Source organism: Strigops habroptila, chromosome 1 (assembly GCF_004027225.2).
Source record: "Strigops habroptila isolate Jane chromosome 1, bStrHab1.2.pri, whole genome shotgun sequence".
Taxonomy (NCBI): Eukaryota; Metazoa; Chordata; class Aves; order Psittaciformes; family Psittacidae; genus Strigops; species Strigops habroptila.
Window position 1 is genome coordinate 32,445,403 of NC_044277.2, and position 23,491 is coordinate 32,468,893.

Sequence of the window (23,491 nt, forward strand, 5' to 3'; positions counted from 1 at the left end):
TTTATTGCTGCCATAGTCAAGACTTAGTTCTCCATTCTCTCCTCCATCCCTTTTCCGTTACATCAAACTCCTTATCCCTGTGACTTCCACTCCCACACTGCTTTCTCCTCCTCTGATTTCATCTTCACTCATACCTATGCTGTGCTTGTTGATGTCCCCCTTGGCCTTCTTAGCTTCAGCAACATCTTTATCCTTGTCTACTAGACTTGCTCATTCTTTCATCTACTCTACTTGCAGGTCATGCCTTTGTTTTCATCATCACCGTTCTCATTCCCCTCTTAATCTGTTAATGAACAGTCTTGCCTGCACAGGTCACCTCTGGTTGCACTTAGACACTCTCCTAATTGCTTTACCCCCTCAAAAATCACCTTCTTGCAGCTTTCGTAAGAACCTTGCTCTGCCAGCTCACTAGCTTGATTTGCTCCTGCTCCAAATTTGCTCTTGACTGATAAGAATACTGTCTTTTCTTCTGCATTTAGATCAGTTCTTTTCAGAACCTGCTTCATCTTAATTTTAGGTTATTTGGTACATTGATGTATTTTTGGAAACTTATGATGCAGGAATTATCATGTAAAAATAATGGTGTAGGTGTTTCATCTGTCTGTTGGAGTATTTCATAGAATCTCCTCTAGAAATTCCCCACTGCAAACACTAAGACTTATTTTTACCAAAATTTTATGTTCCCAAGCAGGAGTAAAGCTGTGGGAGATTTCAAAGGACTTGCCTCACATGAGTTTAACATCAAATGTTACACAAATGTATACAATTTGTCTCCGGCAGTACCGCAGTTTCCTTTTTGGCTGTACAGAAAATGTTCCAGTGAAATGAAAGATATCAGAACTGACTTCATGAAGAACTAAATAGTATTTACTTCAGTGTCATGGTTATTTTAAGGTTAAAAACCCCAGTATTTTAATGAATGATTTTATGTAACATCAGTTTGTTTAAGGTCATGTAGACGAGATCTTTTAATTGAAGGACATTGTGTAATGACAAAACATTTTTTCGTGTCTGAATATTGCAATAGCTGGTGACTTAGAAATACCACAGATAGCTGTGTTAAGTAGGTAATGATTGCATCTTGGTATTTCAAGCCAAGATTGTGTGTAGACTGAGAACATAACGGCCATGCTATTTGCCTATTCAGTGGTTTGACTGACGTTTTCTGAGTTCCTACTGAGGTAATAAAACGAAATTTGAAAATATTCTAGTATATAAATAGGTTTTCATGGGGAGTGGAGTATAAAAAGATAATTTCTTTTTATGATGACGTTTATATTTTCCAGTCTTGCTATTGAAATAGTTAATTGGGTTTGTAAATTCTCTTTTCTTTCTCTCAGTGGATTTTTAATGGGCCATATTCTAGGGCATGTTGAGAACCTGCCAGTTCAATGGAGGAATTATTGCAAGTTCTCCGTGCCTCTTAAGGTTTTGTCCATTTTAATTTACATAATCGTGAAGTCAGGATTAGATCCGGGTCTAACATTTCCTGCTTAACACCCTACTGGAAGATTTTGCCATGTACTATAAGCAAAGTGAATTCAAAGTGAATACAGGTAGCATAATCTGAAAGAAAGCTTTTTGATGATTACTGATTATTTTATTCAGTTCCAAAAATACTTATTATCTCTTTATGCACAATCTTTTCTTCATCCAGTGATGGGTTACTTCAAATATCAGGGTGTTAATTTATGAGCATGTCATATACAGAATTATATCATGGTTTACCGTACATCATTACACAAGACATGAAAACACTTCTTCAGGCTGGTGCCTTACTGATTGTAGTGCAGGGAAGAGCATATGCTCTTCAGGGGTGTTGGGGGAAGTCATATACCAGCTTACACTGCTTCTGCACACCAACAAGTATAGCTTTACTGTAGGGTAGGTGAAAACCTAGGGAGAAAACTGTAGTTCTCTGAGAAAGAATTAAGTTGTGGTTTAGACCAATTATACTGAGTATCCATAAACATGAAAAGTCAGTGAGTGACCTTGAACCAGAAGAAGTCAGTAAGTGAAGGCAGAGGAAGAGTATCCCTACAGTGTTGATCAAGTAGAAAAGAGAGAAAATTAGCACTCATATGTATGCGCGGATTGACAATACAAGCCTTATGCTGTAGGTCTTCTTTTGGAGTTGGAATTTCAGCTTTTCATTTTTCCTAATCTTCCTGAGAGAAATAGAAAATCGAAAATGGGACACCAGTGGTACCCATGTGGACCCTGACAGTGTTGCCTGGTAGCATGCAGGCAACACTGTCATGGCTCTGAACTTTTCCTAAGTTAGTAGCCCACTGCTCTGGCGAAACTTGTCACTGCCCCTGTATTAACAAATTCCATTTTTGCAGAGTCTTATTACATTAAGGCTCATTTGGTGATATCGTTGGTCATTCTTATTCCTCACCCCGTTCCCCATGCAGAAAGTCCCTCTCATGGTTAGTTTTGTTTTCCATGAACTCCAAAAGGAACGAAAGTCCAGACAGCGGGGGAACCCTTTTGTGGAAAGGTCCCCCTGTCTTCCCAGCCAAGGGGACCCTCCAGAGAAAGGGTTAGGGATAAAAATAACACCACTCCAGCAGATCATTTGGAGAGTGCCTCTGCTACTGCTGCTGTGAAATTAAGTGTAATCAAAGCACAGAGATTACACTTCAAGGGGAAGGCTTGTGAAGGACAGTCGGGCCATTTTATATCTTAATCATACATTTGCCTTGGAGTCTAAACTGTTTGGCAGTTTTCCAGTACATGACAGCAAAAGTAGACAATGGAAGATCAATAAATTTATGTATAGGTAAGAGAGCTCTTTGGTGTGGAGTTTTCAGAGACTTCAGAAGATTGTGAGAGACTGCTAACAATTACCTCCAAGGATGAATAAGACATGTTTTTCAAATGTTAGTGATTACATTGCATTACTAGCCTGCATATTTCTATAGCACATTTACCCACAGGTTTAAATAATATAAATGGAAATTATTTTAACATGTTTCATGAATGTACCTCTAAGTTAATGTGCAGCAGAAGATGCAATGTTGTTGGTCTAAATGGTAATGACTCTAATAATTATGATGCTAACCTTTGGAGTATGGGGAAGTTAGCGTGGGATCAATATCTAGTGGGCAAAAAAATCCAAAATTCTTTTAGCTGAAATACTAATAAAAATATTAAAATGATCACCTAGAGAGATTCTCGTGCAGTGCATAAAGGTGTTAGAGGATAGCATTTCTTCCTCCCATATTTTTTATTAAAGTGCTTGTTTGAAGACTAATTCAAATAATTTCTGAAGAGTTCTTTTGTTCTTATACTTACTTCTTGTTGATGTCATACTCCTTGTCTTCTGATAACAACTTTACTACGGTAATTAAGCTGTTGCATACATACACTCTACAATTTAACAGAGTTCAAGTAAGCAGACAATAGTGCGGAATGGTATTAAAATAATCCTCAATAATGTATTGCAAAGAGATAATGAATTGCAATTAATATATGCTTTATAGAAGTTTTCAGAGAGTCCAAGTTTTATCGTCTTTTAAAAACAAGTTTGTAAGAAAGAAGCTTCATGAAACATAGGTCCTGAATATAAAAAGTTAATAGCTTGCAACTATATTAATGTAATGTCTAGAATATTACATTACTTTGTTTCCAGAGATAATCAATGATGGTAATATAATATCTGCCTCTCAGAGCCAATGTATGATTTAAATTAATTATTGCTTATAAAGCACTTTGAAGTCTTTAGCAGAAAGGTGTTGCATAAGTTTAAAAGTATTATTATTAATTTAACATCACCATTAGAGTAAAGTCAGTACTTAGGAACATTTGCTATGCTCTGCTCAATATCTTTTTATTCATCATATGCTGCATATTAATTATTTTAACATTTAGAAAGGTTAGTAATCTGGAAGTATTCCAAACCATTGTTCCAGACAGCAGTTAGATATTTGGGTGGATCATGTAAAAACAGTGAAATGGCTGAGAAAGCATGTGAAATGTTTGTTTTAAATAATATTACATCAATGGAACAGACATCTGCAGCACTGGACTTGATTTTAAACTTCTTTAAAACTTCTTTTTAAGTTAATGTTGTACTATGTTTTTCTAAAATAGATTATTTATATGAAAAACATTATTTCTAAACAAGTATACTGCTTTGTCTTTTATTCAGTCTTTATTTCTGTTTCTCAAATATTTTTAGGAAATCAGATTTACAGGAAGGAGGTCTTGGAAGGTAGTGAACACCTGCCACTGAATATTACTGTTGCTGTTTGGTGTTGTATCCTAACATCAGCTATCAGTGTCTGTGTTATCTATTTTAATTTTCATTCATGTTATGTCTTAGAATCATAGAATAGTTTGGGTTGGAAAGGACCTTAAGATCATCTAGTTCCAGCCCCCCTGCCATGGGCAGAGACACCTTGCACTAAACCATGTCACCCAAGACTCCATCCAACATGGCCTTGAACACTGCCAGGGATGAAGCATTCACAACTTCCCTGGGCAACCCATTCCAGTGCCTCATCACCCTCACTGTAAAGAACTTCTTCCTTATATCTAATCTAAACTTCCCCTGTTTAAGTTTGAACCCATTACCCCTTGTCCTACCACTACAGTCCCTAAGGAAGAGTCCCTCCCCAGCATCCTTGCAGGCCCCCTTCAGATAGTGGAAGGCTGCGATGAGGTCTCCACGCAGCCTTCTCTTCTGCAGGCTGAACAGCCCCAACTCTCTCAGCCTGTCTTCATACGGGAGGTGCTCCAGCCCCCTTATCATCCTCACGGCCCTCCTCTGGACTCGCTCCAACAGCTCCATGTCCTTTTTATGTTGAGGACACCAGAACTGTACACAATACTCCAACTGGGGTCTCAAGAGAGCAGAGTAGAGGGGCAGGATCACCTCCTTCGACCTGCTGGTCACGCTTCTTTTGATGTAGCCCAGGATAAAACAGTATAAGACTGTTTAAAAATATGAGCTGTGTTAGGCCTTGGAGGTTATAGCCTCAGAAAAAGGGTATCAAATCACTCTATCATACAGTGATTATGTGCTATAAAATAATGCTGCATGTTTACATAGTTATTATCAGCAAGGTTATATTCTAACTTGTCGCAAACGGAGAAAACCAAATTTTAGGGACCCTGTCCTCTGTCTTCCCCACTAGTCTTGAACTTGTGCTTAGCTCTAGAGTTCAGCACAGGGCCCACTGGCTTTGGAGCCAGTTTTAAGACTGGTATAAAACAGTTTTAGAGTTCAGGGTCCAGCCAGGCTCCTCAGCTTCCGCAAAGGTAGTTAGGAATTGCAATCAGGTGAATAACAGATAGGTCTTTGTGAATGGTATAAGGTGATATTCCAACTTCCTGAAAGCAATATTAATTTAAAAGCCAAATGTGTGAGTAATTCAATTAAAAGATTCACCTGTAAGCAGTTTCCTGAGTCAGCAATGAGGAAGTTCGATTTTCACCATGTACTAGAAAACGAGGATATTAATTACAGGTAATATTTTTTGAGTCTTCTCCTTGTAGTAGACATTTTGTTTAAAAATACTACTTGCACTACTAGGATTAGAAGAATCCTTTCTTGGTAACTGGAAATTAATGTTCTTATCCTCTTTGAATTTGTTCTACATTCTGAGATGAATTTAATATGTACTGCAAATGAATTAAGCATTGAACCCTTTGATTTCCTTTGGGATTACTAAATCAGTTAACAAATAGGTTTATCGTCTCTAGAATGAAATGCCATATGGCTCAGGTTCACCCATGTTATTTTCAGATATATGCTAGAAGATTAAAGTATGCTATTAATATGAAATTACACGTTTCAAACTCATTTTTCAATTTATTAATAATAAGAAAGAGGTTTTCCTCTTATATCAGCAAATTAGGTACTCATGTTTCCAGCAAATGCTTCACTATATATGAAAACTAGCAAACTTCAGACTTAATTCCGGACCTTTCCATGCAGAGGAATATTTGCAAAACTGATCAAGTATGTGCTCCTGTTTCCAAGGAGGTTTTGGGTTGAGATGCTTTCTAAAAATATAGGAAATATTTTGAAATGTAGACAAATCATTCCTAATTTACATGTCACTGGAAACATTTAAAAGTAATTCAAATAAATGAGTGTAGATCTTTTTAATGTTTACTCTAACTCCTGTTGATATTAATGATGACACATGCATGCTTACTTCTTCAGTATAAGTGTTGTCCAAGGCACATTAGCTATTTGTAAACTATAGGATGTTATACATGTAGCTAAATAAATAAATAAATAAATGAATTCCTCTTAATTGAAGACATTCAAGTCACTAGCACCATAACAATGTGGCTGCATGGCAATTTAAGGTTATTTAAGTACAGGCTGCTGGCAAACACTTTAAGCCAGCACTTGAAGCAGTGCTGCTACTGCCGGAAGCTGTCCTGCCCTTTCTTTGCATCCAACAGCTCGTTCTCGTGAGCATCACTGCATGGTCCTACAGGTGCTGGTGCTGGCACAAGCAGTAGAGCAGCTGGAGAGTACAAACAGCAGCTGTAGGGGGGAAAGAAAAGAGCTGCTTCTGGTGGTGACAGTGCTGACATAGGCTAGTTTAAATTATTTGTAAATAACAGTCTAAATTATCGTATAAGATAGGAGGTAGAAGATTGTAGTGAAATAATGATTGTGCTACTATTTTGAAGTAGCAGCTGTTCCTCATGGTTTTTAGATCTCCAAACCTTATTTGTTCGTGTTGTGTATTCTATGCTAGCCATGGTTTTAAAGTCCGGGATTGTAAATCCTTGAAAAGAGTGGGGGAAGAGTAGGAAGAGAGGTACTTCGAATCTGCTTTGTTTCTAAATAAATCATGCAATTTCATTTACAGCTACTGTGGAAAAAAGATACTGCTTCTAAATGCTTACTTTGTTTTCCACTCAAAATATGTTAATGAAATTGTCTACATGCCAAACCCATTCTAGAGTAATGAGAATGATCTTTGTCTTTGTTTTCAGCACCAAAGGGAATACTCCATCTCTCTCCTGATGTTTATCAAGAGATGGAAGCAAGCCGCAACAAATCAGCCCCTGGTACCACTGTAAGCTATTTGTCGTCCAAAGAAATGAGCCAGACTTCTAGCTCTTTCTTCAGCATATCTCCTACAACAAATAGCACAGCCACGATTGCCAGGGAACTTCTCATGAATGGAACGTCCCCAACTGCCGAAGCCATAGGTCTAAAAGGAATATCTCCTGCTTCCCCCTGTTCTGCAGTGCAGCCTTCAAAACAGCTGGAGTATTTGGCAAGGATTCAAGGCTTTCAGGTATGGGAGGGGGAAAATGAAGCTCTTCAGCCAGAATCATAGCATTTCCATCAAGGTTTCACTCTTGCCCTCTTGAATGTGGGCATGCATGTAACTTATCTTGTAAAATTAGCTGGTGTCCAAGGCAGTTTCTGGGTCCAGGAGATACAGCCCCTGCACCAATATAGATGTCCCTTCTTTTTTTTGTTCCTTCCTTCCATTCACCTTACTGCAGGCCATCTTTCTCTCCTTTGTTTATTCTCCTTAAATAATTACGGGCTTAAGTTGTGCTTTTTACTTGCACTTCTTGAAGAGTCTTCACCTCTTGGCATTAGAAGCTTTACATACTTCTCTGGCATTGGTTTCTCTCTTCGACTGTGATCCAGAAGGTAGTGACGCACCACCTTAACTTTGCATTTGTCTTCTGGGCCAGGTCGTTAAAGCCGTAACTCTGCTTTCTACCCTGCACCGCTTACTTGTAACCTGTAGAACATTTTCATCAGAAGGTGCAGCCTAGGAGCAGAGATGGTGTCAGAGTAATGCAGAATGTTTTTGACATCACAGTCAGTACTAGAGAATGTAAGATGAACCACACTGGGTCAGTGCATGAGTCCTTCAGCACTGATAGCCTGTATTCATCAATGGCAAATACCCTACATTTCACAGAATAGGTGTGGCAGCCTCTGTAGTACATCCAGTCATTTCTGCAGTGTGGAAGATGGGAAAAGGAAGCCTCTTCCCAATCACCGTTACATGCAAAATTACACACTGTAGGGGTAGTAGCTCGTTTTGCTGTGTGGCACCATCAGAGGATAGAATGAGCTATGTAGAAATGCTATTTTTCCTGTTGTAGGTTTTTTATATGGGTGTTTTTGATTTTGTTTTTCAGAGTTGTGAATTTGTTTCATTTGAAAAGTTGGTTTCGTATGTTCTAGCGTATGTAATTTGATCATGTAACCCAATTCTGGAAATGGGAGGTTTCTGTTAGAATTTTTGCATGCCCGATAATGATTTTTTTTCATCAAAGCCCATGTAATTTACAAAGTATGCAGTTGTTGGAAGTGATTTAAAAGAGGCTGCTAGAATTCAAGATACAGTGTCAGATGTTCTGTTGGCATAAGCAGCATAGTTCAATTACATTTGCATACATCAGATATCACCAGTTGTGGATTTGACCTAATGCTGTTTCTGTCTAAAATGTACAATCAGCCTTCTTTCGGTCTTCATTTTTAAAGTATTATTTTTGATTTATTAGTTTGAATATCTCTTAATGCAAGAAACGGTAAAAGCCTAAGCCTCACTGTAGTAGAGTTAAGCTGCTAATAGGAATTCAGTTTACCTGAGTTCCATTTGTTACCTGCCTGCAGTAGAAACAGATGAATTCTGATGAAAAGAAATTCAATCCATGAAGTTTTCACTGCTCGCTTTCACATCTTGTCAGATTGCTTGTGTCTTCTAGTAACACTTTATTTTCATTGAACCGATGCACAATTTATGTTACTGTTTTGATTCCTACTTGCCTACAGTATGTGGTTACTGTAAAATGATTAGTTGTGTTTGTCCTGTTTTTTTTCATGCTTTGATTCTAGATGCTTATGTAGAAATTGTTTTTAAAGGATCTTACCTTGAGCCAAAAAATATAATCCGTTTAGTCCCTAAACTAGACTACTACTTTTTACTTGGCCCTGATACAAACCAAGGAGCTTGGTAGAGAATCTCGATTATTAACATCTGTCTGCTGTGTATGTAACTGATGGTTTTATACCATCTTAGCATGGTTTTTAACACCTCGCTTGAATAAGCCTGGTATTGATGTGAAACTCTGCCGCTGCTGGGTGGCTGAGCTGAGGTGGAGCAGTGAACAGAATCTCTGTGGGAAATGGCTCAGTGGCCTGTCAGGTGCATATCACAGGTCTCTTCACCATTTCAGCCTAGAAAGCTCTTTGTGTTTAAGAGTTTAAAAGCCAATTTCTTTACAGGTTAACTTTCTCAGGCATATTTACGAAGTAGAAAACTACTGCATTTGCAAACAGCTAGCTTGTTTCATGTTTCCTGAATGACCCAAAATGACTTTTAAACTGTTAGCATGTATTTGTATTCTGGTCCAGATGATAACCATAGTTTTGTCTTTCATTGAAGAACGTATACATTCTGTTCTGTTACAATGTATTTTTGAATTTTTAAAAAAATCAATAAATACTCATATGATGTTTCATTTGTAAATGTAAAAAATGTTATTTGCTTATTTGAATGGGTCTTTTTTAACTTCTTTAGCCTCAGGGGACATGTCTTTAAAATGTGGTTATTTAAATTCTTCTAAACTGTTTGTATATGATCTCAGCCATGTTCTATTGTAAGCCCCTAATATTAAGAGTTACTGGGACCAATGTATGGAAAAGTACTAAAAAAATTACATTTTTTTGTGTTTTATGGCGTATTATTCTAAATATATTTGTAATTAATAAGTAGCAGCTCAGTGTCACTGAAAAACAGGTGTTTAGCTTGGATACTTTCAAGGCTCAGGCTTCAAATTACCAGTGATTATTAAACACTAATACTTCAAGCAAGCCTTTACAAACTCTGAATAAAGCATTTTAGTGCTTGCTTCCTATTTATGAATATGATCTACCAGTTAATTGTTTTGCAGACTTTGCCTAGAGATTGTTTAAAGGAAAATTCAGCTTTGGTAAAATTGTTGTTTTTAAGTGACTATGTGGTATTTTGGCCATTGTTTTGTAACTAGATTAGGAAAGATACACTTATTTTTGCTGACTGCTGAAGTGCAGTGAACTATTCAGAGAGTTTGTTTAAGTGAAAGCATATAGAGAAACTGTTTACACATGAATAATTTGAGCTTCCAGTTTTTACTGAGGCAAAACCCAAGTTGCAGGTAGTCCAGTAGGAAATTCCCCTGGGAGTTTCCATGAAGGAAAGACTGTAAAATTTAAAAAGCCACGATTGAGTGCCCACAGTCAGGCCTGGTGTGTGGCTGGCAGACATACTTGGCTTGTTGCATTGGCAGGATTTAGAATTCTCAACTTTTTCTCTGTAGTGGCTATATAAAAAAAACCTCACACGGGATATAGTTTCTACATGATGCATTCCTTTGATTGCAATGGTTGCACAGTTTATATCTTATACCCCCTCCCACCTCCTCAGTATTTGTTTAGAGGCTTAAATGTTCCATTTTATACATTGTAAGATTTAAATGTTTTATTGTTGGGCATTTCTAAATGTTTCTCATTCCCCCAGCCAGTACCAAAGGCATGTGTTTCTGAGAGACCACATGCACAGGAGAAATCCTGCTGGACTCTCTAGAGTCAGGTTTACTTGTGGCACATACATTTCAGTGTGTGGTTTTGAATTGTCGGCAGAGGTGGGCCTAAACTGAATTTCCACAGTTGTATTAGGGTTGACACTGAGCTCAAAAGTTTCCCTACTGTGGCATTAAACAAAACAAACCCTCATTTTGCTTCGATGGAGTCAAGGAGTTCTTGGATCTCACTGCTAAGACACGCATGTGAGGAAAATTTCAGGGAAATTCAACCCTCAGTAAAGGAAAGAACTATAGTTTTGGTCTGATTTGGATGTAATTGCAAATTTCCTGGAGCAGGTCAAATTTTAAAAAGCACCTAAATGTCATTTTCAAAATTGACGCAGGCCCTGTGGATGCTAATGGCAAGTCATTTAAAGCTGTAAAATCGTCTAAAAAGGTAGATGCTTTTTTTGATTTTTATAAACACCTGTGCAGATTAGGTACCTAACTTGCAGTTCACTTGTAAGCCTGGGCACCCTACATAGTGTTTTGCAAATTTGTGCTATTGCCTCACACTGTGAAGTCAGTCATACCTTTGAGACTTCTGCCCTGTGCTGTGTTGCCTGATGCAGATGTGTCCTCACATGCTGTGAGTTGTCGTTCTAGTGTGATTGATAATGGTTCTTTCCTCGGTGTCTGTTCACCGCTTTCATTGAAGGATGTAGTCACTTACAGAAAGAGCAAAAAGGGGCAAGTCTGGCTTTTTCAGGCTCAGCATGGTACATGAACCATCGGTCATAGCTTTGGCCATGCTGTGACCATTTCGTGGTCTCTCTCAGAGTTAGCTGTGGTTGCTAACAAGTGCGGCACCAGAGAACTGGCATCTGGCTGCCCAAGTAAAGGATGGTGGGTGAGCTTTGCATCTGACCTGCCTGAATTTGTGAAGATTTGTGAATCCCAACCCTGGTTTTACCCAGGGTTCTCTTTCTCTGACCAATATTAAATTCATTGTTAGAACTTGTTGATGGTGTTCATGACAGTTTAATAATTAATTCCTGGTCTTTTTAACGGTGAAGAGTTTGGGCCTGAAACTCTCTCTGAAGCAAACCTAGATGCATTTATGAAAATCAGATTTGAGTTCAGTGGGAATTTTTAATACAAGAGGAATGAACAAGAGATTAAGGGTTAAGCCTGAAGGAAATAATTGGTATATAAATTACTATCATCACATCACAACTTTCATGTCTTGAAATTTGGTGCAGTTGCCTTTATCTTCCTTAATTCACATTTTGTGTCCGAGTATGTCGACTCATTGATGATGACCGAAATAACAATTTTAATTCAAAAGTTCTTTTCCAAAGCAGGTCACCATTAAGAAATGTTGCTTGCTTAGTTAAATGAAAATTCGTTGGACTTCACTACATGGAAGCAGCTTTCCTTTCATTAGTTCTTGCTCATTACATGATCCAGCAAAATATGCATACTTAATTTGGAAGAGCTCCCTGGCAGTCTTGACATTAGCAATGTCCCTCCTTCTTTCTTACCTTGGAAAATCAGTGGGTATTTCCTATCTCTGGGTGTCTGATGGGCTATAGATTACCTTCCATCCCAAATGTCCTGTCTCATTTTTTATAACAGACATTCTTCTATTTTTTTTTTTTTTTTTTTTGTTGTTTCCATTTTCATTACTCTTTCAAGATAGAAAGAAGCAGCAACTTCTCTCTGCTTCTTTCAGCCTTTCTCGTGGCTCACTGCCTTGCATAAAGTGGTCTCACATTAGGTCATTCACCTTCACTCTTCCTCAGTAGTTATCTACTGAGCCTACACTGCAAAAGTTTTAGTTAGAAGTTTAATATTTTTGTGGTGATTGTGTTCAAGTGAGCAGAGAATTTGTGGTTGTCCCATCCCTGGAAGCGTTCAAGGCCAGGTTGGACGGGGCTTTGAGCAGCCTGCTCTAGTGGAAGGTGTCCCTGCTTATGGAAGGTGGATTGGAACTTGTTGACGTTTAAGGTCCCTTCCACCCCAAACCATTCTGTGTTCCATGATTCTATGATTTATTGAGGGGCGAAATTGAGCTGAGCTATGGTAAATTGAACAAAACTCCAACCATCTCTTATGAGTCATGAATGGCTGATGTGATTTTCCTCAGATTGATTCAAATTATTTTTGAGGAAAAATAAATGTAAACTTTTACTGTGTTTTTGGGGAAGGGATCTATGTACTGAATCTGTTATAATGAATATAGTTGTAATTATGGCGTTAGTTGTCAGAGTGTATTTTCAAAGTTCCTTGCAGATGAATGAACCAGAAAGTAGGTTTTAGCAAGTCTCCAGGAAAAGCCAATGAGGGGAAGTATAGCAAGTGCTAAAAACTTGAATGTAAACCCAGGTCATACTGTTCTGCCCTTGAACTTGTCAGCTGCACAAAGGTTTGTGACCAGTGTCAGCCTGGGACTTGAATGCCAGCAAATGGGCTAGTTCTGGGGAGTACAAGTCTCATCACTCATTCAAATTAGAAAAAACGATCAATAATTAAAGGGAGCTTTTGAAATTACAACATCAGGTTTCCTGGCATCATTAATGTAAAATGGATTTGAATGCTATGTCAGCAAACTGGTTTTATATAAATGCTTCTTTGAAGAAGATCTTGTCTCCAAAAATCAGGAAAAAATTAGGATATTAAAAAAATGAAGGTGTTTGTAGAATAATGTTAGAGAATACTTTTGAAATAAGGCTTTTAAAGGAAATACTGCTTCATCCATATTTGGGGTTAGCCCCCACTATAATACTAAATATATAACTGTGCACCTAGCTCCCCCCTCAAGGCATTGGATACTTTTTTCCCAGCAGGATTAACCAAACTGCAAATATTAATGAAATTATTCTAAAATAGTAGTGTACAGTCAGGCCCCGAGGGAACGGGAGTCAACTGAAGTGCCTTCATGTTAACACGCAAAGGGCAGTGGGAATTAATGACATTTATATTTAAAAATAAGTATTCATTAAGCCCCTTGAAGTAGCTTGAGAGTGACCATGCTGCCATGTATTATCAATACATGCTTCTGCAAACCAAGCAGTGGAATAGGGCTTCCGGTTCCTTCCCCAGTGCCTTGGATCTTAATCAAGTTTATTAGCACTGCACCTGCTCAGTGGTCAGATTGGTGTCTGTAAAATGATGTATGGAATGATGTTGTGCTCTATCATCACTGGAAGTATGGAAAACTGGCCTTTTGCAGAAGGGCATTATCTTCCTGTGTGTTTGTACTATGCCATGCTCAATGGCCAGTACAATAATCTCAACAGCAGTGTTTGTCCCTTACCCACAGGGAGTATAAACACCTTTAGAAATGGTGTACAAAGTCCTCATTATCTCAGTGTCTGTCGCTCTGGATACTTTTTCTTGCACTTTCACCAATTACCAAACTATTGCCTGATCTTCAAATTACTATAGACTTTTGTTGCGGGTTAACCCCAGTGGACAGCTTAAGCCCCACACATCTGCTCACTCGTTCCCCCCTTGTGGGATGAGGGAAAGAATCAGAAGGGCATGAGTGGGAAAACTCGTGAGTTGAGAGCAAGACAAAAGCTTTGTGTACAAGCAAAGCAAAAGAAGGGATTCATTCTGCTTCCCATGGGCAGGCAGGTGTTCAGCCATCTCCAGGAAAGCAGGGCTCCATCATGTGTAACGGTTTGGGAACACAAATGCCATCAGGCTAAATGTCCTTTCCTCCTTCCTTCCCCAGCTTTGATTTGATTTAATTTATGTGGGATATCCCTTGGGTCAGTTGGGGTCAGCTGTCCTTGGGATGTTCCCCCCAGCTCCTTGTGCACCCCCAGCCTGCTCGCTGGTGGGGTGGCGTGAGGAGCAGAAAGGGCCTTGGCTCTATGCCATAACTAGAACACCCCTGTGTTATCAACACTGTTTTCAGCACAGATCCAAAACTTAGCACTATACAAGCTTCTGTGAAGAAAATTAGCTCCATCCTAGCCAAAACTAAACCTAATTCCATACCATTTATGACATGCTCTGGTCCCACACTGTCCAATATATATCCTCATTAAGCATCACTCCCCCCACCACCTGCTTCCCATCCTTTGCTTTATACACAGATATCATTCCCTTAGTCTATGGGCCATCCCTTTAAAAAGTCCACAGTATGTCCATTGAATCCATTTAGTCTGGCTTGGTAGATACTCAGAACAAGAGAAGTGGTGTGTTGTGTGGTGTTATTGGACACCAAAGTCGAATTGGGTCACTCCTGCACTTTCCTGTCTTCTTCTGAGTCTTGTCCTGTGCTGGTTCAGCTGGTACCTGCTATAGTACTTTCTGTAACATGCAACTCAAATCCTGGGTTACAATTTAAAAGTATATCCATTACAATCTTCACCCGTTGTCCCTTTGGACTAGGCCATTGCAATGAACTCTTCCCCTTGCCCCATCTCCAGCATTGGCTTATCCACAGGCCCAAAAGCCCTCTGGGGAGCATGTGCTCCTGTGGGGGCTTGTCCACCATCCTGCTCCACCTGCTCCAGCACAACCTTACCCATAGGCCACAGTCCATTCAGGGGAGTACCTGCTCTGGCGTGGACTGCTCCATGGCCACATCATACACTTCTGGATGTGCCTGTTCCAGCATGCACGTATCCAGTCACAGCCCCCTGGACTTGAGTTCCAGCCTGTCCAGTACAGCACCTCAGGAACAGCAGCAATGCCCTGGCCATCTGCCAGCCCACTGCTGTTATCAGTACATTCCCAGGCAGAATAGAATGATAAGGAGAACAGGAAACAGCAGAAGCAAAAAGCAGGCACTAACAAGCACTAGACTCTACAGTGAAGCAAGCAAGCCCCATGGCAAGCACAGAAGCCTGCCAGTTAATAGCTAACCAGCTATAAATTTGGTCTACCATACTCTGATCAAATCCGTTGTTACCTCAAACCCCTCGTGCCCCACACTGGCTGCCAGAAGGCACTGTTGCGGGTTAACCCTGGCTGGCAGCTCAGCTCCAGGCAGCCGCTCACTCTCTGCCCCCAGTGGGATGGAAGAGAGAACTGGAAGGGTACAAGTATGAAAACTTGTGGGTTGAGATAAAGACAGTTTAATAGGCAAAGCAAAAGTTGCATGCACAAGCAAAGCAGAACAAGGAATTAATTCACAGCTTCCCATCGGCAGGCAAGTGATCAGCCATTTCCTAAAAGCAGGGCTTCATCACGTGCAGTGGTTACCTGGGAAGGCAAATGCTGTGACTCCAAACCTTCCCCTTCCTCCTTCTTCCCCAGCTTTTTATGCTGACCCTGATGTCAGACGGTGCGGAATATCCCTTTGGTCAGTTGGGGTCAGCTGTCCCGGCTGTGCCCCCTCCCAACTTCTTGTGCACCCCCAGCCTGCTCACTGGTGGGATGGTGTGAGGAGTAGAAAAGGCCTTGGCTCTGCATAAGAACTGCTCAGCAGTAAGCAAAGCATTAGTGTGTTATTCACTCTGTTTTGTAGCAGAGCATACTCTCACAAATGTAGCACTATACAAGCTTCTATGAAGAAAATTTGCTCCATCCCAGTCAAAACTAGTACAGCCTTTTATACTTCGCTGGCATCTTTACAGTTGTGTGCCACTGGGCAAAAGTCAGGAAATAGGAGATCTCTTTTTATCCATGTGAACTTAGAGTTGTTGTGCTCTGAAGAAAACTTACACCCTTTTATCAGGTTATTTGCCACAAAACTTCCCCATTTATGCTGGACAGCAATGGAATAAGACTACCATTTTTGTTATATTAATAGGGAAAGTAGTTTCTTCCAAGGAAAGGCAGCAGATGAGTCAGGATTTTATTGATAATTTTACTGGTATCTCTGATTTGCATAACATCAGGTTACCTGTTAATCAAGAGTCCTTACCTCAGTCTCAGAAACTTGCAGGTGTGCTGCTATACTGAAAATCAACTTGACATTGAATGGCTATGTTATGTAAAAAGGGCTTCAGGGTCTCCAGCCCTTATTCATACATGACTAGCCAAAAGTAAGAAAACATGCTGGGAATGTGAAATAGAGGGAGAGATAAACCAGAGCAAGCTGATAGGAAGAATTGTTCCTGAGAGACAGAGCTTCATGTAAAAATCAAAGCACCTGGACTTCATTGCATTCTGGTTTATAGGGCTTTTTTTAATCAACTAACTTCAGAGGGAAGGTAGACAGTACCACTGTTGATGGCAGTGACCCAGGGTAGACCTACAAGGAGTGGTTTTATTAGTTTCCATTTACTTCAGAAATATTTCTCTGGACCATCTAGTCCATATTATCCTATTTTTGACCTCAAAGGAAGTCAAAATAGTGATAGTAGTTCTGCATAACAATAACCGTAAGAATCATCCTCATACTAGTTGCTGTAAGGGAAGGTATGCAACTTCGGAAACATAGCATATTCATTCACACAGCATACTGCAAGACATAATATTTGCTGCAGGAAGAATGTTTCCGAATTAATTCACAAGTATGCAGAATTAGGAAAACAAATGCAAATCTAGCTACAAGGGGCAGTAAATTTTCAAACACAAGGTCTCAAACTACCTGGCTTCTGGCCAGAAATCTGTCTAAACCAGCTTTCTTCTCTTCTGGCCATCGTTACCTCTCTCCCTCTTACAAGGAAGAAAGCCCTTCATTCAAGTGCTGCTGAAGTTTCACTGTTCTTGCCTCCAGAAACAGCCAGGTGCTTCTTTTTTGTTTCAGTTTCTAAAAGGAAAGAAGGTAATGGAGAATAGCTGGCTAATGGCATTGCCTGCGTCCCCAGGTGTGGTGTGGATGTCACCTCAGTAACATTTTAGCTTTTCTCCTCGGCATCTTGCAAATTACAATTTGAAATCCTCCCACGTATCCCTGTGCTTAACTTGGTCCATGGAAAAAATGTGAATTATATTTTCATAACCAATTTTAGAACTCAGGGGGTTTATGTGTGAGAAAGTATAAAAGCTATCAGGATCTCTCAAGATACTGCAGCCAGAACTAAACGCACTGGGCTGTGTTTCCTGCCAAAATCTAAGTAAATCCTAATGTGACTTGATAACTTAGCTACGGACCTTGGCTTGGAATACAGCCAAAACTTTGAAAGACTGGAAGTTTCAGCTGGCAAAAATGTGAAGGTGAGGTGGTGAATTCACAGCAGACTGGGTTTTAGTTTTAATTGTAAGGGAACTCAGCTCTCAAGCAGAAACCCTTAAAAAGAGAGGCAAGAAGAAAAGGTGAAGAAGTAAAGAGACAAGTAACAGTTTATTCCCCCCCCGTGACTTAAGCTGAGGCTTTCAGACAAGGGTTTTTTGGCTGTTGTTTCCTTCAGTCTTGTTCAAAATTGGGAGCACAATGAAGCAGGATAATTTTCAAAAGTTAAATGATTGCTTCTTGTTCTACTTAAAGAAGTGTGTTTCTTTCTGCATACTGCCCTGTATCTAGGTTAGTGCACACACTCGGTGTCTGTACCAGCATCAGACTGTTCAGCAAACTCAGGCAGCTGGTTTTGTGCTCACAATTTCACAGTGATCCTCTTCCCTCTTCAGTAATGCAGCATTTGGGGCTTTCACATGAAGTTTGTAAATGGAGAATAGTTAATGCTTCACTTCAGTGACAACCTTCATAATGAAAAAGAGTGTTCATGAGAACATAGTTCCATTCATGCTGTTGCTAGAAAGTTATTTTAAACTCAGATAATTTTCTCTCTCCAAACTAACCAAGTTCCTCTTTCATGTCAGTCAGTTTTTCAGGATGATATCCAAGGCACAGGCTCCAAGAAAAATGCTCTATACCATGCTCATCCACTGTGTTCTGTTATTAGCAGGACACAAACTCTTTCACCTCTCTCCTGTTTTTTAGTCCATGTGATGAAAACAGGAGATCCCAGGGTTGCTAGTTTTTCGTATTTCCTTTGACTGTGAATTATAAAATTATTTTCAACTCTTCTCCTTGAAAATACAGTATTTACCTGAATAATTATGGATGAATGGATGAGAGGCAGACAAGTTGTTTATGCAAACACCATGTCAGCTATAGCTTACATTATTTTGTAGTGCTTTGCACTGTTTTAATTTCTGAATATATTTTTTAATCATGGTTTTTTTACTCTTTTTTGGGGGAGAAAGATTGTATTCAGTGTTTTAACTCACTGTATTTCAACCACTCTCTACTTTGTCTACAAAAAAATACCTATCTTAGTTATAGAATAGAGGAAATGAATAGGGTAGCAAGGTACTCTTCAATGTAAGTGTGATTTTTAATAGAAAGCCACATCCCATCTCCTGATTTCAGCTTCTCTGTGTGATAAGCGGGTCTCTTTTCACACTTGAATGCCAGCCATTGAAAATACGGTTGCTCACTTTGTTTGTGCTCCACAGGAACATTGTCTTTATAAATACATACCTGGGTTAAGGTTGACACAGGGTAGGTAAACAGTAAGCACCTTACTGTACTGATTACTCTGCACGCTGGTGCGACAGCCATGGTGTTAGCTAATTTTCTCTTAATTAGAACCAAACATCACATCCAGAGGCAGGATGGAGCTGGGTCTCCCTTGCTTGACTGAGCATAATATATGGCCAAACTTTCCAGATCTCCTGCATCACTGAAACAGGAGCTCCAAATTCAGAGGATATCTAAATAGCATGAAAAAACTCCAGACATACAAGCTTCTTTGGCTCAGACGATAAACTATTCTTGCATTTAGCAGATATTTTGTATATTCTCTCTTGGAACTATATCAAGTAAGGTTTTTCACTCTTATTTTACTTCACATTTTTTTATAGATGTCAAGTGTCTGCCTTACTATAGTGAGGAACATAAAATACTACTGCAGTAACCTGTGACAATGCCTTTAGTCTGCTTGCTGTTAGCTATTTATGGTACAGCAATGTTTTATTTCTTAGTCTAAACCCTAGGACTGTATTTTAATGAAGATTTAAGACTATGATACAGCTGCTATTCAAACTCTGTAAGAGAGGAGCACGTTGGAATAGCTCAAGATTTACTGCTGAACTGTCAGTCTTTAAGCTACCAAGTGTCTTTACCCTTCCATGCAGTAGCTACGGTGGAAACTTTGCCCACTGCTGTGAAGCAGACACAGCGATTAATGAACCTGAGGCGCGCTAATCAAACATATGTTTTCTTGACACAATGATTGTGTTATATATCACATCCAAATGTACAGGCCTTTATCTTTCCTTAATGATCTATCAAGGGGGCTTTTTTAAATGTGGGTGTTTTTCATGCACTCCTTAGATTTGTTCCACAGGGGGTGACCGTTAAAAACATCTGACGGGCATGCAGTTAGCCAGCTCCCTGCTGAGATTAGTAAAATACTATATTTAGTAATCGCACTACATCAAGGAACTCCAGCATTGCAGGAAACAGTTTGATTCAACGCTTTTTTTCTGATTTTTTAAATTATTTTTTTTTTATTGTACATCTTATTTTTTCATCTGGGGCAATTTTTTTTTCATCTTGGTCTTGGTTTTTTATCTATGCTTTAACTTTTCATAAAAGACTTTGTTCATACAACGGGATTTTTTCCCTTTTTTTTTTTTCCTTTAACTGTAGTCCTGTTCTACTCTCACAAATAAAATATATGAAATTGTAAAGCAGGTAGTAAGAATGCAAAGCAGTGTTTGCTGCTCCGTGTCTGAGGAGACTGATCTGTTATTTGTTAGGAAAGGTCTATGGATAATACAAGGATTTACACTTGTAAGTACTAGAATACTATACTGTGAAAGCCTAAAATTGAGAAAACGGTTGAAATGAACAAGTATATTTAATTTATTTTAACACCAGGAGTATTCCTTCACCAGTAAATATGCATGAAACAGAGTCTGAGCTCAAACAAAAAGGATTGTTTATCTTTGGTTTTGAGCAGATGACAGGACAATCAGTAGATGAGCAACAGAAAGGGAAAGATAAAAGACCAGTGTGGAGAAGGCAAGAATTTCACTGGGAAGCTAAAGGAAGAAAAATGTTTCTTGAGACTCGTGATTTTTGAGCCCATTCTGGTTTGCTTGTTGCTGTAAATCCAGAGCAACCTATATAGAATCTTGGAAATAATTCTGTAAATTCAGGACTAAATGGTGTGCTTTCCCTTTAAGGGACAGATTTAAAGGAATACCATCCTTTGTTCTAACAAAATAGTCCAGGCTTGTCAATCTAGAAGATTTGTGCATTGCTGAACATAATGGCATTTTATTACCTAGTTTATTTCTGTCTAGCATTCTAAGACTCCTGCTGGTGCTTTGACTCAGAGTAGTTTTTGGTTTGGAAACATGAACTCCAGTGTCACAGATGAATTCTTTCTTTTGGTAGTGCATATTATTTTTTTTTAGTTATTAAATGTTCAAGAAAGAAAGTGTTTGGCCAGGCAGAAGTTGTGTTTCAAACTGTGAACACCTAAGCAGCAGTGTGTGAAAATAGTAGCCTTTATTTTTGCTCCTTGGTCTCTTGTTAATGCACAGTTAATTTGTTTCTAACAATAATATGTCAGTTCAGTATATTATAGTTAAGCTTAACTACTGTGTATAACAGGTCTCTCACCTTCCTCAGTTGTGAATCAGTAAACCACAGCCCTTGTTCCTGCAAAAGGACGGATGTCCAAATCTAGAAGTGCCCACTGAAGACCAGCAGACTATCCCGTTCTTGAAATTGGGGACATTGTATTTATGGAATAACTTACGCGAATTAATGATGGCCATTATCTGAAATTGCATATTGATCCAGTGTATTAAAGTAGCTTATTGCAAGACAAATCCTGCAGTGTTTTTAGTTTCTATTAAGACACTTGCACATAGCAAGGTATCATAGCAAAGCTAGATTCAAGAGATGGATTTATGTAAATACAAAATAAATGAGAAATTTCCTGCTTTTAGAGCAGCATTATGATAGAAGTAACCTTAAATGTAATTTCTTATGCAGTTTTATGCAGTATAATTTAGTTTTCCTTTATAAAACAACATACAAGGTTGAGAATTTTGGCTATGCCATTCCACATTCAGTTGTAACATTGTAAACATTCATCTTATATCTTCCTCTATGGGAAGCTATAAATGTCCGTCAAAATATTTGCATCTCTTCAGTAATTTAAAGTATTAAAAACAAGAGCCAAATTTCAACGTAGTTGTCAAATGGTTTCAGACCTTCACATACATTTCTATATACATACACTAGTTCGTAGTACCCCTCTATACATACTCATACCATGCTGCTTGTTCCTGACTGAAGCAATCTGTGAAAAGGATATACAGTTGCATCTTGTGTGGATATCAAACATGAAAGCATACATGTATGAGTAAATGCATGGCATGTGGTTGTGGAAAAAATTACTTCTAGAATATATTTCATTGCTTTGATGCCCAGGATGCACTTTGTGTTTTACACAGAGAGGTTTTGTGCCGTACCCATGGAGTGCTATGTTTGGGATTCGTGAGCTGGTTATACATAATTTATGTCAGGTACTCCACGTATGTAGTTACCCAGGAGAAAAGCTAACAGTGCTGTGTGCTTCTTCCAATAAATGAGCAGGCTCATGTGGAGTTATTGCCAGGATCTTCTTCTTGTGGCGCTGCTTTGTGCTGTGTAGACATACCTTGGAGGAGAATTACGTGTAAATCACTCAATAGTATGAGGCTGGAGTCTTGCATTTGACACAGAAACTTGCGCAACCCTTACTACAGACATCTGTATGCTGGCCATTATTTTCTAACCAGATCCTAATGCTGTTCTATAAGATGATCTCTGCTTATATGTTATCCAAATAAAACGTTCTGAATTTTAATGAGTGAAATTTCATTGCTATTTAATCCTTGAAATGCACTAAGCTAATTTATGAGTCTCCTTTAATTACTGAAAATTAGGTCCTGGACATAGATAGTAATTATTTTCATAACTCTTTAATTTTTACCTCCATAATATGTGGAAAGGGAAAATGACCAAATGTGGTTAGGCCAGAGGCCTTAATGATGGGTTATAGTCCCGGCACTGCCATTCACTCCTGCCAGTGCTGAGTGAATTTAGATGAGTCGTTTAATGTCTGTCCACAAAGTGTCCTTACCTGCCTAACAGAGTTATTGTGGAGATGAGCTGTAGTTAAGTACTCTTGACTCTTAAGGCACAGAGGAATTTAGGAAAGTGTTACTGTAGTCATGAATCTCAATAATCGCCACGTAATCACTGTTGGAGCACTTGGCCAGCCTTTAGTCACCACTCCTTGATAGCAAATACTGAATCAAGTATTTGCTTGATTTGTTCCCTGCCTTAGATGATACAATATTCTTAAACCAGATTTAGAGACATTCAGGTTCCTCCCATACTTAGTTATAATAGCTAGCACATATAAACTGCAATATTTGTAACATACTGCTGGCTGAAAACCTAGAAGCATCTGCTGCTATTTGGACTATTTGATAACTATTCGACCACTGCCCTATCTTTTGGAGTGCCTACTTTTGACATTCTGCTCAAATAGGTAAATACTTAGCACTCTTGGTTGACCAAAAAAACCCCAAACAAACCAAACACAGATCAGATTTGAAGAAGAAAGGAATAAAATAGAGAGCTTGAGAATGTAGCAGCTGGACTGATAAATAGCAAAATGTGATTACTGGGAAATTGTGCCTACCATGCCAATTGTAGAAGAAATCTGAATATTTGTGTGAGTGCACAAATCTGTAGACTAGAGAGGTTTGATGAGAGGACACAGTTTTATTCTGTCCCCCATTCAAAGTGCAGACTTTTGTTTTTTATATTACTGTTCATATTATTAACATAGAAAGTGTTTGGTTTGGTTCAACTGAAGAGCTTCAACAGGGCAAGAGATAATTAGAGGACTGTTGTCTAAGAAATTATGAAGTAATGGCCTTGATACATTCAGATGAGGCCAAAAGTGCATCATGAAATTCCTTCAGGAAAGTTAAGCCTAGAAAGAAACCAAAATTCTGAATTTATTGCAATTTCAATGTAGGACTCTACAGG

At 38.9% G+C, this 23,491-nt stretch overlaps 1 protein-coding gene across 7 annotated transcripts in view; it reads left to right on the forward strand.

The window, feature by feature from the left end:
- Positions 1-23,491, forward strand: part of STAU2 (staufen double-stranded RNA binding protein 2) — a 170,634-nt gene that overhangs the window by 84,048 nt on the left and 63,095 nt on the right. For 6 of the 7 annotated variants that reach the window (XM_030499585.1, XM_030499606.1, XM_030499570.1 and 3 more), the window contains one exon: positions 6,970-7,277. In XM_030499585.1, coding sequence (XP_030355445.1) covers positions 6,970-7,277 — 308 coding nt within the window. Of the gene's footprint in view, positions 1-6,969; positions 9,676-23,491 lie in introns of those variants that run through there. The other variant, XM_030499631.1, reaches the window with a different exon arrangement.